This window comes from Schistosoma haematobium, chromosome 3, assembly GCF_000699445.3.
Source record: "Schistosoma haematobium chromosome 3, whole genome shotgun sequence".
NCBI lineage: Eukaryota > Metazoa > Platyhelminthes > Trematoda > Strigeidida > Schistosomatidae > Schistosoma > Schistosoma haematobium.
The window spans coordinates 17,665,389-17,681,997 of NC_067198.1; the positions used below are offsets into that span (position 1 = coordinate 17,665,389).

At 30.9% G+C, this 16,609-nt stretch overlaps 1 protein-coding gene across 1 annotated transcript in view; it reads right to left on the reverse strand.

The window, feature by feature from the left end:
- Positions 1–16,609, reverse strand: part of TTC21B (Tetratricopeptide repeat protein 21B) — a gene marked incomplete at both ends in the record, with an annotated part of 67,746 nt that overhangs the window by 12,661 nt on the left and 38,476 nt on the right. The window contains 5 exons of the mRNA XM_035731662.2: positions 4,780–4,893; positions 7,394–7,519; positions 8,776–9,022; positions 11,650–11,800; positions 12,161–12,437. Of these exons, the coding sequence (XP_035585777.2) occupies positions 4,780–4,893; positions 7,394–7,519; positions 8,776–9,022; positions 11,650–11,800; positions 12,161–12,437 (915 nt within the window). The remainder of the gene's footprint in view (positions 1–4,779; positions 4,894–7,393; positions 7,520–8,775; positions 9,023–11,649; positions 11,801–12,160; positions 12,438–16,609) is intronic.

Consider the following 16,609-nt stretch of genomic DNA (forward strand, 5'->3'; position numbering starts at 1 on the left):
TCAAAGTTAAACGAAATATCGGACAATTTAGATAAATATTGTTTAGAAAGAATAAAGACGTAACTTATAAAATATGTGGGCTTCAACGATAAAGTTACAGATTAGCAGTAAGGTATTATCATTAACTCTTATACACCTAAAAATGTATGGCACAAATTGAGTACACCAACCTGTAACTGAAAAGTCAGTTGCGTTAGTAAATGTATTAATAATTATTAAAAATATCCAACCACTATGAGAATTTTACTTTAATGAGTAAATTTTATTCGTAAAATTGACAGATTAGTAACTTATAAGTGTAAACTTGATAAACACTGGCTGAAGTGAAAACTTTTCATTATGTGAAAGTAGAGACCAGTAGATTGCACACATTATGAATTCCCATATTATAAAAATCTTTCTATTTGACCTACTGACTGCCATTGAATATTAATAATTAGTTTATCAATTCATTTAGAAAGCTTTATAGTCTCAAGTTGCTATAATGTGTAGTACACAAACTGTACCACTTGATACCTCAATATCCAATGGTGAACTATTACATGAAAAGGTTGGAAATAAGCAATCAGGAGGCCAAGTTAAAGAATGACGTCAGTCACTGGAAACAATAACTTTTTTTCCAAAATATGTTCAATATATATGGATTATAATGTCATTATTATCCATAATTTATCTTGATGAAAGCTTCATTGATTCCTAATAATTAAAATGTATGTTACTTTGTTTATTCTAAATGCAAATTATTCAGATTGTTATAAGCATTTCCAGTCTAAAATGTATTGTATATCACAAATGAAATGGGATTTGTAAATTTTTGTACCCCAGTAGACAACATTATGAATATAGTGTTTATTTTATTCACTTCTTGTATTATTAATAAGATCAAGGTTATTTTTTTATTTAGTGCTAATACCGTAAAAAAGCTGAGTAATGTATAATGTTTAATGTTACTCATTGATTGTATGGAATACCATTTCGTTTGATTAGTTGAATTTACTCGATTACACAATCTTTAAACTATATATTTCACAACTCATTATTTTCAGAAGGGGTTTTTGTGGATATTATAGTAATTTCAATAGTTGAGATCATGAATCAATTGAAACTAGTTCACCATGGAAAACCTGGAAACACTGGACGGCCGTTTCATCCTATTGTGGGATTCCTCAGCAGTGAACATTCACGATCCCGCGCCGCGAGATTCGAACCCAGGAACTGTACGTCTCGCGCGCGAATGCTTAACCTGTAGACCACTGAGCTAGCCGGCATCCAATGGTGTTAATGTCTAACTTCAAGTAATTCACGAAATTTAGCAACAGATTTACCATTGTCTTCAGTGAGTAATTGACTCTACGACAGACCCGGTTGAACTCCACTGGCCACTGATTCTCACTAGAACTCCATGAAATACCTCTTGAAGCCTGTCATTAGTTAGCATATGCTGATTAGTATCAGAATGGGTTTTATTTATTAATTTTATTGACATAATACAAGACAGTTTGTTTTGGCGAGTATGTGGACTCACAAATTTATTCATAACATTCAAATTTATATATTGTGCCAGTAACGACGTAACCATCAAAGGTATTGTGAAAAATCAACAATAACTGAATAACTATTTTATCCTAGCGTGAGGTATCCCAGGACCGTGCATTCGTAACCACACCAGGGATTGAATCTAGGACTTTCAAGCCTCGAGGCGAGTGATGAATCTATAGGTTGCTAAGTTGTTATCTAATCATTTATATTTGTAAACTTCGTCTATTCAAACTGCGAAACCACCATAATACTCTGTAGTACATTTTGAAATGTCTAAATTTAGGATAACATTTGTAAAGATATGTATTTCATGAACATTTTAAGCAGCATTATCATTTTGTATGCTAAGCAATATGCCGAATATATTCAGAAGGAATTCATTTCATAAATTAAGTTTATATAAACCAGCACATATCTTCTTACATTGTTTGCTATTACAATTTGACGAAGATATCGAATTGAGCATTATTGTATCAGTAAATTTCAGGTAACAGTTAATAGGTAGCTATTTTTAAATGTCGAATAGTAAAATACTGTTAGTTATAAACTGGATGCAGAAAGAAGTAAAGTGGCCACTGTTTTTAGAAACGAAAGGCTCCAAAACGAACACACATAAACAAAAGTTTGGAAACTTAATCCGCGATAATTTTAGAAATTAAATGAGTGATTGACTGGATAATGTTTATTTTATTGAAGTCATTAGGCGGTCATTCCTTGTTATGTGGTATTTCGATTAACTGGTACTGATAAGGCTATAAAATGTGAATATTTTTAGTACCGTTATTAACTTATAATAGTTTTAATTAAGCATAAAGATAACAGGAATCTTCATCCCAATCACATCTGAGGTTAACAGTAAAACTGAAAAAAAATTGAAGGAAAACTAAAAAATGTATCCTTCACAATGACTTATACTTTTCTCTCTAGTGAAAAGAGATAGTAGCAACAATAATCAAAGCTCACACTAACGATTTATTTAACATATTAGTTTAATTCACTTTACATCTATGATCATTTTGTCATTACTACAATCGAAATAAGGATAGTTTATAGAAACGTTATATCAAAGGAATGTTATAATAGTAATGTTATTATGATTAATACATTGGATTATCTTTTTTATTCTATTTAATACGATAGAATATGAAAGCCTGGTAACAGTAAACAAAAAGAAATTGTATTTGAATGGTGAAAAGTTTACATATTCATATATATATAGATTATGTGTAACCTTTTAACGTCTTAAAGTATGTAAACAAAATTGTATGGAAACAGAATGAATAGTAACCGATTGTTTCATTGGAATTGTTTTTTTATTCAACATTTGTACAATGTTCTGGTACTTATTTATTTCTTTTATGTAATTTTTTTCTTTTTGCTAAGCGTAGATGTAATAAAGTTTCATCTTAACAAATAAAACATGTACATAACCATAAATTTTCATTTGCTTACAAATGAATTTGATATGAAAAATGTTTAGTCGTAATAACAAACACTTCAGTAGTTCACTTAGTATTGTTTGCTTATATCTTCCTATTGTTGTTTAGGACTGCAATTGATCAGTCTCTTGTTGGTATATGTGCATACTATGTGGAATGCATCGATATTGCCTTAAGTCACAACCTTTATAAGCAATGATGGATAGTGGCTAGCAGTGGAATTCGGGATGCGTGTTTCGTTCTATTTGGGACTCGTCAGCTAGATATACCTGCATCCCACAGTTGAGTTCCAAATAGGATAAAACGCGCATCTTGGATTGTACTGCTAGCCATTATCTTTCTCTGTTAATACTTCAGTAGTTGTTAAATATTTTTGTACAGAAAAAAATTCCATGAAAATATTCAAAGTTAGTGGAATACAGGTTATGAAAGCAAGAAATCATCACAACTTAATATATCGATTGATACTTCATATAAAATTTGGTAGAGACTAGATAAATGTTCTGTCACCTTAACAATTCGCACTCACAAGCTATATAAGCAATGAAAAAAACCTCTGAATTTTATAGTAAAGATGACCCAGTGGTAAACATTAGAAGCCTTACTTATATTGTGACAAACAAATATAGTCAGGTAGAATACTGATCGAAAGGGATTATTTTGAAATTTGTTTGATTGTATTTATTTTTACATCAATCAAACAGTAATGGATTAATTTGATTTTAGTGAATGATTTTATATGGAGATTTAATACCATCATTTTATCACTAGTGTTTCTAAAATATTGTATATATATGGTGAAACAAGGCCATCACTTTGTACATGGTTTTGTTGCGATTAAAGAAACTGATTATTGACTTGTGAACGCTTCATCATTGTAGTTATTAGGAAGACCTAGTCAGTTGAAGTTTCTCAAAATGAATGGATGCTAAATAAGTTTACTCACGATTTACAATGTTTTGATAGAACAACCATGATGGTAATGATATCTCATATATTCGGCATTAATTTCAAAGCATGATAAAACTCAGAAACCTACTGTAATACAAGGCTAACAGTTTTCAAAACACAGCGGTAGTAAACATATCTAATCCGCGATACTATGTATTATATTGTTAAGCCAACAATGAGGGTTTAAATTTAGAAATTAATGTTCCATTCATCAAATGGTTATACGTTATGAGTGTCATAGAGATAGACAGCCACCTTTAAAACATATCTTCAGGCTATTTTTTTCTACCTCCAAAGCATCCTTACCCAAAACTACAGTAATAATTTTTCAACAACTATTGCTATTATTAGTAACGACTATAGATGATCTTCGTTTCTTCAAATTCAAAGACCTTTTATCAATAGCAATCCAAAATTTAAAAGTACAAGCCTTTTTCCAAATTTACTTTTCATCTAACTAGAATAAGTACTTAGATCCAGATTTTGTCCTTAATACTGAATGGTAATACTAGACAGATATCCAATATTCTTTAATTTTCAATGACTATCCAATTTCATTTATTTTGTAATGTCTTCAATGTCTTTGTAGATATTCACTAACTATCAGATCTAATCATTGTAAAACTAATTCAAAGTTGATATAAATGACCCAAAGAAATCATCATTTAGTTAAATGATTAATCCAGAAGTTTTATATCGATGATTTGATTATTTTATATTATGTTATTTATATATTAACGCTAATAAAACTGTTGAAAGTAAGATCAATCATTTTTCATTAGAATTTGAATAACTTTGAAAAACTGTGTAAAACAAATTTATATAATAAATAATTAAATTAGAATTTTACTTGAAAATTCCAAGATACTTTTGCTAATCGCTTCAATTGATTTCTGGCTTTCTGACATTGTTTTAATTGTATATAACAAACAGCTGCACCATAAATAGGGGCCACGCTATCTGGCTACAGACGTATAAATAAATAAAAAAAATTCCTAGGGTTAACTAATTCAAATATTGAGGTTTCAATTTAATATACGACAAATCATGTCTAATAATATGGGGGCACTGGACTTTATAAGCCGAGATAGATGGTGGCTGGCAGTAGAATCCAAGACGCGCGTTTCATCCTATTTTTGACACGTCAGCAGGATGTACACGCATCCTAGAGTTAATGTTCACTCCAGGAGTCGAACGCAGTACCGTCCGCTTCAAACTCCATCTCGTTATCCACTTAGCTACTGAGTGTAGATAGTCACTGGCTTATTCAATGGGGTAAAGTTTTAATTCATTTTTGTATTGCTTGTTCGGCATAAAGTTACTAGATTAAGATCTACTGTAATTTCAATAACTGGAAGTGTCTTTATCAATTCTAAAGCCTTGCAGTAGTCAGTGGAATACATCTAACAAAATAAAATATTCTATTAGATGTAATATTAAAGTTTAATAATCAATGTCTCGAACAATCACGACATAAACTCTACGAAATGACTGATCCAGTTGTTAGTTAGAAATAAAAAAATAAACAAAACTCAAGGTTACATTTAGCCAAGAAATTTTTCTATATTTAAAAATCATTTTTAAATATATCCACAAGTGAAATTATTAGGTATCATTTATTTCATATTCGAATTTAGGATTTACATTTTCCCGCGCTTTTGCATACAATTTACTGATGACGAACAAAATATCATGTGTTTTTTTTATTATATTTCCTTTAGTCTACTCTTATATATAGTATTTTGCTTCTATCCGAAGAGAATATTTCTCCTGTTAATGATACAAAGCTTTCCCACAAATACCTGAGTTTTCTTTTTTCAAGACTTAAAGTTTAGTCAAATAATTATTCAATGTGTCACTGAACAGGTTCCAATGATTGTTTTAGAAAGTTCGTTACAGTTCTATTATTTGTAAACGATACCGAACGAACACCAAAAACAGTACAGATGAATCAGATGTTATTCGATTAAGTAGTGTAAAATGTATTTAAACTATGTTAAAATATTTTAAAAATAACTTGAATAGTTTAACAGTAAAAGGCTCACTAATATTCTTAGACTGGTTTCATTTGAATATTAATTATCAAGATGATAGTTACGAATAGTACAACGGAACAACAAGAATATTATGTGATCAATCAAAATACATATCTGAATAAATCAATGTCATGTCATTTCGGCCAAGGTGAATGATAAGCGATATGTAGGTAGATTGTTCCTTTATATTATTTAAATTCGGGTTAATTTTGATTTGGTTATTTATTCACTGAGGAAGTGGCTTATATCAAGTCACGAAACGACAGAATATCTAATTTTTCTACTCACAGGGATATTACAAATATATTATTTATTTATAACAATCTACCTAATGCCTAATTTATTCGAAATTATCGAGTCAAACTTTGGTAATGATACCTACCAACTCGATAAATAGTTTATATTTTTATTGAAACATTATAGAAATATGAGGTATTGAATAATTTTCTTTTATGTGGATACTATACACCTAATTATCGGTTGAGAATATTAAGTTGGACATGGATAACTAAACATTAGAATATAGATATTTATGATGGATGAATTTTAGTGAATATTAATGGGAATATACTGTAGTGGATTATTTTGCTTATTTCTATATTTTAGATTTATCATTAGTTTAATTAAATGTAGACTAGTTTAATTATCAATTATTTATTCCATGTTTTCATTTTGCAAATCCTGAACAGCTACGACAGATTTTTTTGTTTGTATCTGCAGACTTGTATAGTTTATACTATGGAGAAATCAAAGTTAGGTAACTATCGAGCAATCAGAAATAGTTGGACAACTGTTTCATTGTGTTACGGGACATTTTCGTATTGCTTATTCCCAACAACATCATGGTGAATTGAACCTAGGACTTTCAAACTTCATTCCATGAGCGTAGCATATAAACTACTGAAAAGGCTTCCGTACAATTATTTAAATTTCTCACTTCGATCGATTTGCGATTTTGCGTATTCGTGTTCTAATGCCCATGGCAAGTAACTGTCTTACATCAGACGTGATTGGAATTTACGAGTCACGGTTCCCCATCACAATTCCAAGAATCTCTTACGGAAACTAGTCACCAGTAAGTAAATAGTTACTGTAGGTACAGGGGCTTTGTGGATTTACCGGTTGAATTTACTAAATGAAACGAGTTATGTGATATAAAACTCATATCGCACAATTTGTTTTAATGCCAATAAATAAATCAAAGCAAACCATAAAATTCTGAACAATGATGCAATAACCCCGAATTGCAAAAAGATTAAAACAATATTAAACTACAGTTTAAAAGTAAATCAATCCAAGGAATAATACAAATATATGACAGGTATTTCGGTAAAAACAAATAGTATCACATGTCATGTAAAAACATAAGGTGAATGTAGTGTATAATACATTATTTAATTTATCATTTCTCTATTCGAAATATCTTACATCTTTATGTGACATTTCAGCAAATGTTTCTAAAGCAGATTCTAAATGTGCTTTCGTTTTTGTTGTTAATATTAATAGGGCTGAAATAAAACGATATCGTCTTTTTAATTTAATCACTTTCAATTCCTACAGACAAGTGTAAAAGAAAAACAAAGTGAAAATGAAGCAAAATGTGATAGAAATAGTTTTACAAAAATGAAAATAAAAAATGTCATTATCATCAGAATGGGGGTTTGTGGCGATAGTAGTAACTTTAAAAGTTAAATTCATGAGTCAATCTAAGCTGAACCACCATTGAAAACCTGGAAGCACTGAACGCTCGTTCCATTCTAGTGTAGGACTCTTTAACAGTTCACATCCATGATTTCGCAGGTGAGACTCGGACCCAAAACCCTAGGCCTCGCACACGAACTCTTAACATCTAGATCACCAAGCTGGAATCCAACGGTGTTAATATCTAACTTCGGTGGATTCATGATCTTGCGCAACCCTAGTCTAGAGGTTAGGCGTTCGCGCGCAAGGCCGGAGGTCCTGAGTTCGAGTACCGCGTGTAGGATCGTAGATGCACACAGCTTAGGAGTCTCATACCAAGAAGAAACGGCCGTCCAGCGTTTTCAGGTTTGACTCATGAACTCAAATGATAAAAAACTGTTATACTCTATATTAATTTAAATAAAGTTTTAAAAAACTCAGTTCGACAATACGCTATTAATTCTATCTCATTTAGATCATTTTTGTTTATTAAATAGGACTATTCATTGTTTTTCACTTCGTGATGGATCCTTTACTAACATTTAGAACAACTGTTGCATTTTCTTGTTGATCACTTTTTCTCATATTCATCGTATATATAACAATCGCTCAGTTGGTTTATTGACCAACATATATCTTTATTTAATAATTGAGAAAGAATAGCATTAATCAAATAACGAAAATAATGTTCTTTACTAGGACTATTGTCCATTCAGTCGGTCAGAATAAACGTAATGCTTGACAAAAACATGCATTAGCTCAAGCTGAAATACAAAATTGTCATGACAAGACGAAATTAACAAGACAAATTGTAAAAGGGTTGAAACGATGTAGTAGCAGTGATAATAAAGATAACTGAACATTGAGAATATGATTCCAAAAGACAGTAAAAATTTCTGTATGAAGAGATACTAGGATTCAGGAGCAAGAGAAAAATAAAGATTGATTATGTCTGTGCCACTGCGATGAATTTCCAGGAACATCACTTAACATCCCTAACCACTGGTAGAGGTTATGTCATCGCGTCAACTTAATAAACGACTTAAATCACTAACTGTGCGTTACTTAAGATTAGTACTAAAAAGTGTGGATGATGAATAGTTTAAAATTTAATGACCAACTTTCCTTACCTTTAGTAATTGTTCAGCTGTTTCATAACCAATATTACAGTTTCTTGTTAACTCATCACCATAGTTAAAATCATTTGAATTTTTATTATTGTTACTATTAGATTGTGAAAAAGGTTCAGTACCTAATAACTGATTATCTGGATTAATACATATTTCAACCATTCGGTATATCGCCATTTCTGTGTATTCAGGATCTTTTCGGCATCGATTGAAATAACTTAAAGCAATAGATAACTCACTTGAGTAACTAGAAATAATAAATTGAGAAAATATAATTCTGAATTATAAATCTAATTAAACATGATATATTGCCAGATAAAAGTTAGAATGATATTCGCTAAATTATGAGGAACTATTCAAAATGGAAAATTGATCATAATTCAATGATTTTTACTAAATTTACTACCGTTACTTTTGGACATCAGCCATGTGTAATATCTATACTACTAATATGTGAACATGAATTTCTATGGAAGAGTCATGTTTGATTGAGATATAAAAACGTGTGATTTTACATTTATAAGAATAAATCACGATCTTATTGTAAAGATGTATTTTTGGTGATGATTAAGATATATAAATCTTCAAAATATCATACAACAAGTCCATTGTGCATCAACTGGTAATCATTAAGTAAAGGACCTAATTAATGTCTATGTCTTCACATATTGATTAGTGTTACATATTAGAATATAAGATTATTTGAATTTCAGATTTAACAGACAACAAATTGATTATCATAATCTTTTCGAAACTAGTAAATTAATATATTGCGCTTAAGGAGTGTTAGTTTGGTTAATTCCTTGATAAACAAGACAAACCATGTTTAGTATAAGGCAGCTATTCATCACTGAGACTTTGGTAGTATCATGACATGATTGAGGTTAAACATTTAAACTACGGAATGAATGCTGGGACAATAACCTAAATAATAGGCGCTTGCCGCGAGACCGAAGGTATCTGGTTCGATCTTCTGTAGTGAGGATCGTGGCTACCCACCTCTGACCAGTTTCATTTTAGAACAAAATATCTGACTCATAATCCCTGGTTTTCAATGGTTGTTCGACGATTATCAGTCTATGATGCATACTACAAGAAATAATTCGTGCATTTCAAATATGAATTTTTAGATTGAATCGATTTAAGAAGATACCACTTAGAGTTAATTCTGAGTACATATAGCTCAGAGTATAAAAAGACGGAAATCTTACTTGTAGTTATATCGTTCAAAGTATCAAAGTATATTTAATGCAATACATTGACTCAAAAAACAATGTAGTTTTAACAGAGGTAACTTTTATCCAATGAAAATTCATCCATCTTTCAAATATGTGTAGCGTCTGTGGAGATTTGTATAAGATGGCATTAGATTGTCAAAGTCAACTACCAAGAATTTATATTTTACGTACTGAAGTAAGTTGAAGACTAAACTGGATTACACAATATAACATAAAATACATTGAGCGACTTAATTGCTTCACAATATTTGGTAATATTCTGTGACTATCACAAGTACATTAGTTACACAGAGATAATTGTGATATATGGTCATAAGGGCTTCAACTTAAAGATCGCGTTAAACTGTAGCTTATAGGACGCTTAACACGTAACTTTCTAAAACAGACTTATTGCTTAATAACATTACCAGTAACCAGTGGCTGGTCTAGTGTTTAGAATGACTTAGTATATACCTGTTTTAGATTTTCATATTTAACAACACAGTGGAGGAAGTTAATGACTGTAAAACAAAGTATAAAATAACCTCAAATAAATTGTTCTACAAAAGCTAAAGGTTTTACATCTTGAAAGCAAATTGACTATTTGGCACACCAAGGTTCATAGGAGCAATTTTAAATCATACCATTTACAACTTTCGACATTGTATTTCCCTGGTTTTAAAAACACTTCAGCCTTCAGAGATACTGTGAATTAAACCGTGCATAGATCAAACAACTATAAACTGTACTCCTACTTTAGCTGTCATTTCATGTTAAGGTCAGTGTAGTATAAGTTACATAAGACGGGTGATAGGTAAAAGAAATCGGCTGCTAAATATTTTAGTTGTTTTTTAGGACGTTCAACTCATTTGTTTATTAATTTTTAACTTAAATTGGACGAAGTATTATGGTATCAAGATTGTTTGCGTTCTTCAAACTGATTAATTAACAGCATAGATTTTAGACACTCCCTAATGGAAATTAGTAATAAACGATATTTTTTGAAAACTTTCTCTCATTGAACCAACAAGAAATGCTGTTGAAAATCGCATCTCCATAGATTATTTGAGGATATATAAATATACATAATTATTCTGAATCATTGTTTATTCTCAGTGAATACACAACATAACACCAAATAATCACATTATTATTTAACATTTCATTCTATACAGTAAAACTGACTATATTTCCTGTTGACATTGTCATTCTGGCTTTTATTAATTTCGATGAAAGGTATAATGTGACAAATTAGATATACTAATAACACAGAATATACTCAATTCATTCTATTTGTAAGTTGAGTGAAATTTCTGATTATGTCATGTTTGGTAATTATCTGTATCCATCGATCAATTATAGATTATTTGTTCTTAACTTATGCATTTAAAAGTTAAAATAGTTCTTGTAAGATATGTAATTCAATCTGTGAAGGTCATATCATTCTTCAGTAGTTTCTTGTACAAAGGTATTGAAGTGCGTAGTAAAATTTGAGATTTCTGTTTGTCAGTTATGATTATAGTATAGGCTTCAGATTATTAATAGTAACAGTTTTTATCGCGAAACGCTGTCCCTAGTCACGTATAAAACTTACTTGACATATAATACAATTTTTTAATAAGTAAAAAAAATACTTGTTACAGTATATATTACTCACAAATGATAAATTCCATGACAGTAGTTCAAACCACATGAAACTTCGGCTTGAGAATCATATGATTTAGCTTTTTCTAAATATTCTGGAATACGTGACAATAAACCACATCTTCTATAAGTATCAATCAAACTTGAAAGAGCTTCATAGTGACCTAAATTAGAAATAGATGTATTTGAACACAAAATTACAGAACATCTGAGGACCATACAGTAAATAATTGATTTGCAAAATATCAGTCAATCATCCTAGACTACATTGTTCTTTCGTTTCAACACTGTTCATTCTCTATTTCCTATTCTATAAAGAAATGTAACTTCGTAGAATAGTAAATTTATAATTACTTGGTATTTTAACAACAACAAAAAATCTTTTCATCTTTACAAGATTAGATCACATTTTTGTTAATGGAACATTATGACATCAGTGTATACTTTTGTGATCCATTGTCATTAATACGAATTATCTTTTTATATTAATTTCAATATAATCTACATATAACATTATAACTTACATGGATTTCTATGTAATACATGTTCTAAATGTTTATTTGCTATTTCAAAATCTCCTTTTATTATCATCAGTCTAGACATAAATATTGAAGACAATGGTATATTCGGTATATAAGTTGATAGATAAGTTGAATCATTTATATTTTGACTTTTTTGTTGTTGCTGTTGTTTTTGTTTTTTCTGTTCTTCTTTTAATGACACAGAAGTAATTTTGACGGAATTCAAACCACCACTGACATTTTTCATATTCTCATGAGTGTAAACAATTTCAATTATTTCCTTTAAATCATACAAAAAAAGAAAATATAACACATTTAGACAAGATTAATGCGAAGCAGTGACCAGTGGAGTTCAACCAAGTCAGTTGTGAGGTAGTAACTTACTGATGACAATGGTGGATGTGTCGCTCAATTTCGTGGATTAGTTAAAGTTAGACATTAACACCGTTGGATGCCGGTTAGCTCAGTGGTCTACAGGTTAAGCGCCTGGCGCGAGACTGAAAGGTCCTTGGTTTGAATCCTGCGAGGCGGAGTCGTGGACGCGCACTGCTGAAGAGTCACACAATAGGACGAAACGTCCGTCCAGTGCTTCCAGATTTTCCATGGTGTTCTAGCTTCAACTGACTCATGATCTCAACTCTTGAAATCACTACAATCTCCACAAAACCCCTTCTGATACTAATTATATTTAATTCACTCGCAAATAATAATTAGTTTAGTAAAATAAAATGTTAAAGACAATAACTGATTTTAATGTTAAGTTTTAAAGGTCGAATAGTTTTCTTCTTTACAATAATGCTACACTTTCGATGAAAACTGTAATGATGTTTGATGTAATTATTGTAGTTGTCAAAAAAAAAGAAAAACCAATTGATTACGTATACTTATAAAAGTAGTGTACAAATTAAATTCACATTACTTATATATACTAGATAGTTGTTTTGCCAGCATGTCGAGTGGCCTGCTTGAATATCTGGGCTACCCGTTCGTGACATCTAGATATCTCAACAAGTTATCTGTTTTCTCGTTTGTTTTAGCAGATCATTATGTCTGTTAGTCCGGTAACCTATTCAGGTGAGTTTGTGAAAAGTTTACGACATTTCGCTGTACAAGTTACAAAGATTTACAATCGGAGACTTCGTGATGGATGGTAATGTGCATTGAAAAGAATGAATATTATACAGACTTCGACTTCTGAAACGCTAATATCTAACTGGCGGTCACTCAGTATTTACCGTAAATATCGATCAAGAAATAAGAAACGGAAATAGTTTGTGCTGAGAATTCTATATTGTACCAAAAATATAATACTGAATCGAGCTAATAATAGTAGTTATATAATAATAATAAATTAATCAGAAATTCTTAATAGGAAAACTCAGTTAACGATGTTGATTTTTTTCTTGAAGCATTTTAAATTTAGCTGACGATAAAAACAACAATTAAATTAGTTACCATTACAAATATTATTTGTTTACATTCCAATGGTTCAGACACGTGTAAGATGGAATAGTTAAATCTATAACTTGATAAAAATGTAATGCGGTCAAGCTGAAATTTAGAGAAAAATAGTGTTTTTTTGTCTCGCCTACATGGATAGTGATATTTCATGGTAATTGTAATGAACGGTTGATAAATAATTGTGTTACTCTCTAGAATATTTACTCAAAAATGATGATTCGATAAGAATAAGTGCAAAGTCATGAAGAATTTTCACGTAGAACTACTTTCGTGAGAAATATAACCACATGGTGATTAATTAAATCGCAACTGCATAAGTCCAGTTTTACAAGTTGTTTTGAAAACAATCAGTTATATAACCATAAAAGGACATGCCAAACTTAAGTACTAAAGTTGAAAACAAAGAAGAGTAGTAACTTTAATCAGAATGAGATCGGGAAGACTAAAGAAGTCATAAACAGCAAGAATTGGTCACACAACACCACAGACATTTTGTAGAACCAGTTTGTTGAAATAAATAGTTAGATAATGCAGTGCATACCAGGCTTTAATACTTGGTTTACTGTTGGAATTTATTTCTGAATGATTATGTATGTACATATTTACTAAACAACTTCCCGGATTATTTTAAGAGTCTGAATCCTATTTTGAAAAAAAAACTTTAGTCGGAGAAACAGTATGTAACAGATTATTAAAAAACTACTATTTTGATTCGGTTGGTGTTATTTGTTTGTATCATCCCATTATTGTTTAGGACTGCAATTAATCAGTCTCTTGTTGGCATATGTGCATCCTGTGCGGATTGCCTCGTTATAGCCTTGATATTACCTTAGGTCACAAGCTTTTTAATAGGACGAAACGCGCATCCTGGAGCCCACTGCTCGCCACTATCCATCTTTTCTTAAAAAGCTTGTGACTTAACGCTATATCGAGGCAATCCACACAGGATGCAGATACGCTAACAAGAGACTGAACGATTGCAGTCCTGAACAACAATGGGAAGATGAAAGTAAAACAACACCAAGTGAAATAAATTAGTGACTTACAAAAGTCAAATTTTTGCAAACTTGCACACTAATATGGGATAGCATAAGAAAACAGAAAGTAATGTGTTATCCAACAGGGTGTATATGTAACTATAGTAAAGAAACACTCAAATAGGAATACCAACTTATTGTTGAATGCAAAATCACATTAATACATTATGTGCACATCTTCCACCAGTTATTTCTAACAAACTCCATCGTTCCTTCATTCCTGTTGTTACTACGATTACTCTCTGTTTACGTTCCTTTTGTCTTCAATTCGATCTTCCCAATCTTTTGCTGCCAGACATCCCACTTCTTGTTGGCATCACATCCTACTTATATCTATCAAAAAAAGTAGTATACATCACTTAAATAACAACAAAGCTTGTTCAAAACAAACATAAGTATTTCTATTTTAACGATTACTTCACAGTTTATATGAATTTCTAAACACTACTTACTATAATTATGCCCTTATATTACAGATCATATGTATATATCATTTCACAAAAACGTGTAAATAATGAAATCATATGTATGAAATATAACTATAAACTTATTGTTAACTTTCTGCACGGATATGATAAATTAGAAAACCACACCATAGTAAAAATAACATATCTCTCTCTCCCTAACTAGGGTAGCATTTCAACATTTACAAAGTTTCACCTAATTTAGAAAGTATGTAAACGTCTATAGCCCGATGAATACAAACTAATGTATATACATTCTATGATATTTATTCGTTATTTTTAGTAATATATTTCTTTAAACTTTTTTGATTCACATCATTCATACAACTTATATACAAAATAAGACATTGAACAGAAATACTTTCGTATATGTTTGTTCTAATTATACTCTACATTTTTTAAAGAAAAAAAGTAATAAAAGGATCACAATAGGATAATGGAATACACGAATTGTTTGTTATGCTTCAAAGTTACTATGTTTATCATAATTAGGATAAATTAAGAAAAAAATCAGATAGATCCACGTAGAAATCCCTTGAATACTTCCAGTTTTTTTAATACCACTTCTTACTTTTTTCATCTTTGTTTTTTGTTGAAAAATAACACTGGAACTTTTGCTAGGTAATGAATTTTTTAATTTAGGACAAAACGGCCGTCCAGTGCTTCCAGGTTTTCCATGGTGGTCTAGTTTCAATTGACTCATGATCTCAGTCAAAAACTTAACAATTTCCACAACACCTAAACTGGTAATTACCATGTGCTCACTAGTGGCTAGCTTCGTGAGAAAATTCTCGGAGTTCTGGTGAGAAGCCGTGACCAGTGTAGCTAATCTGTGTCGGATAGAAACAGGGGTCTACCTCAGTACAATCGAAGATTGGTTGAGGTTAGACATTAACACCATTAAATGCAGGCTAGCTCAGTGGTCTAGTTGGTTAAGTGCCGGGCGCGAGACTGATAAGTCCTGGGTTCGGATCTCGTGGGGTGCGGGATCGTGGATGCACGCTGCTGAGGAATCCCATACTAGGACGAAACGGCCGTCCAGTGCTTCTAGGTTTTCCACGGTGGTCTGGCTTCAATTGACTCATGACTTCAATTAAAACTTAATTAAAGTATTTCATTTAGTAATGCTACATGGTATTTGATTAATTAATGTTAAGGTAAGTATACTGTAAGACATATATACTGTTCAAATAATGTCTGAAGATTTCCATACCACATGTCTTTATGTTATTTAACAATTTGAACAAATTTAAATGGTTCGAGGTTAAATTTGTTTTGACTGTCTATGTCACATATTCTACTCTGTTTGTTGAAGTTAGCTGAAAGCAAACTGAGAATTAAAATGCTTCTATTTTTAAGATAATAGGTAATGTAAACAATTAAATTTGATAATTACTAAACAAAGAAGACGGCATTCTAACTCTTTTAACATAAAATCAACTTATATAAGAGAATCTATTATTACAAGTCTTATTATATAGATTCCGATA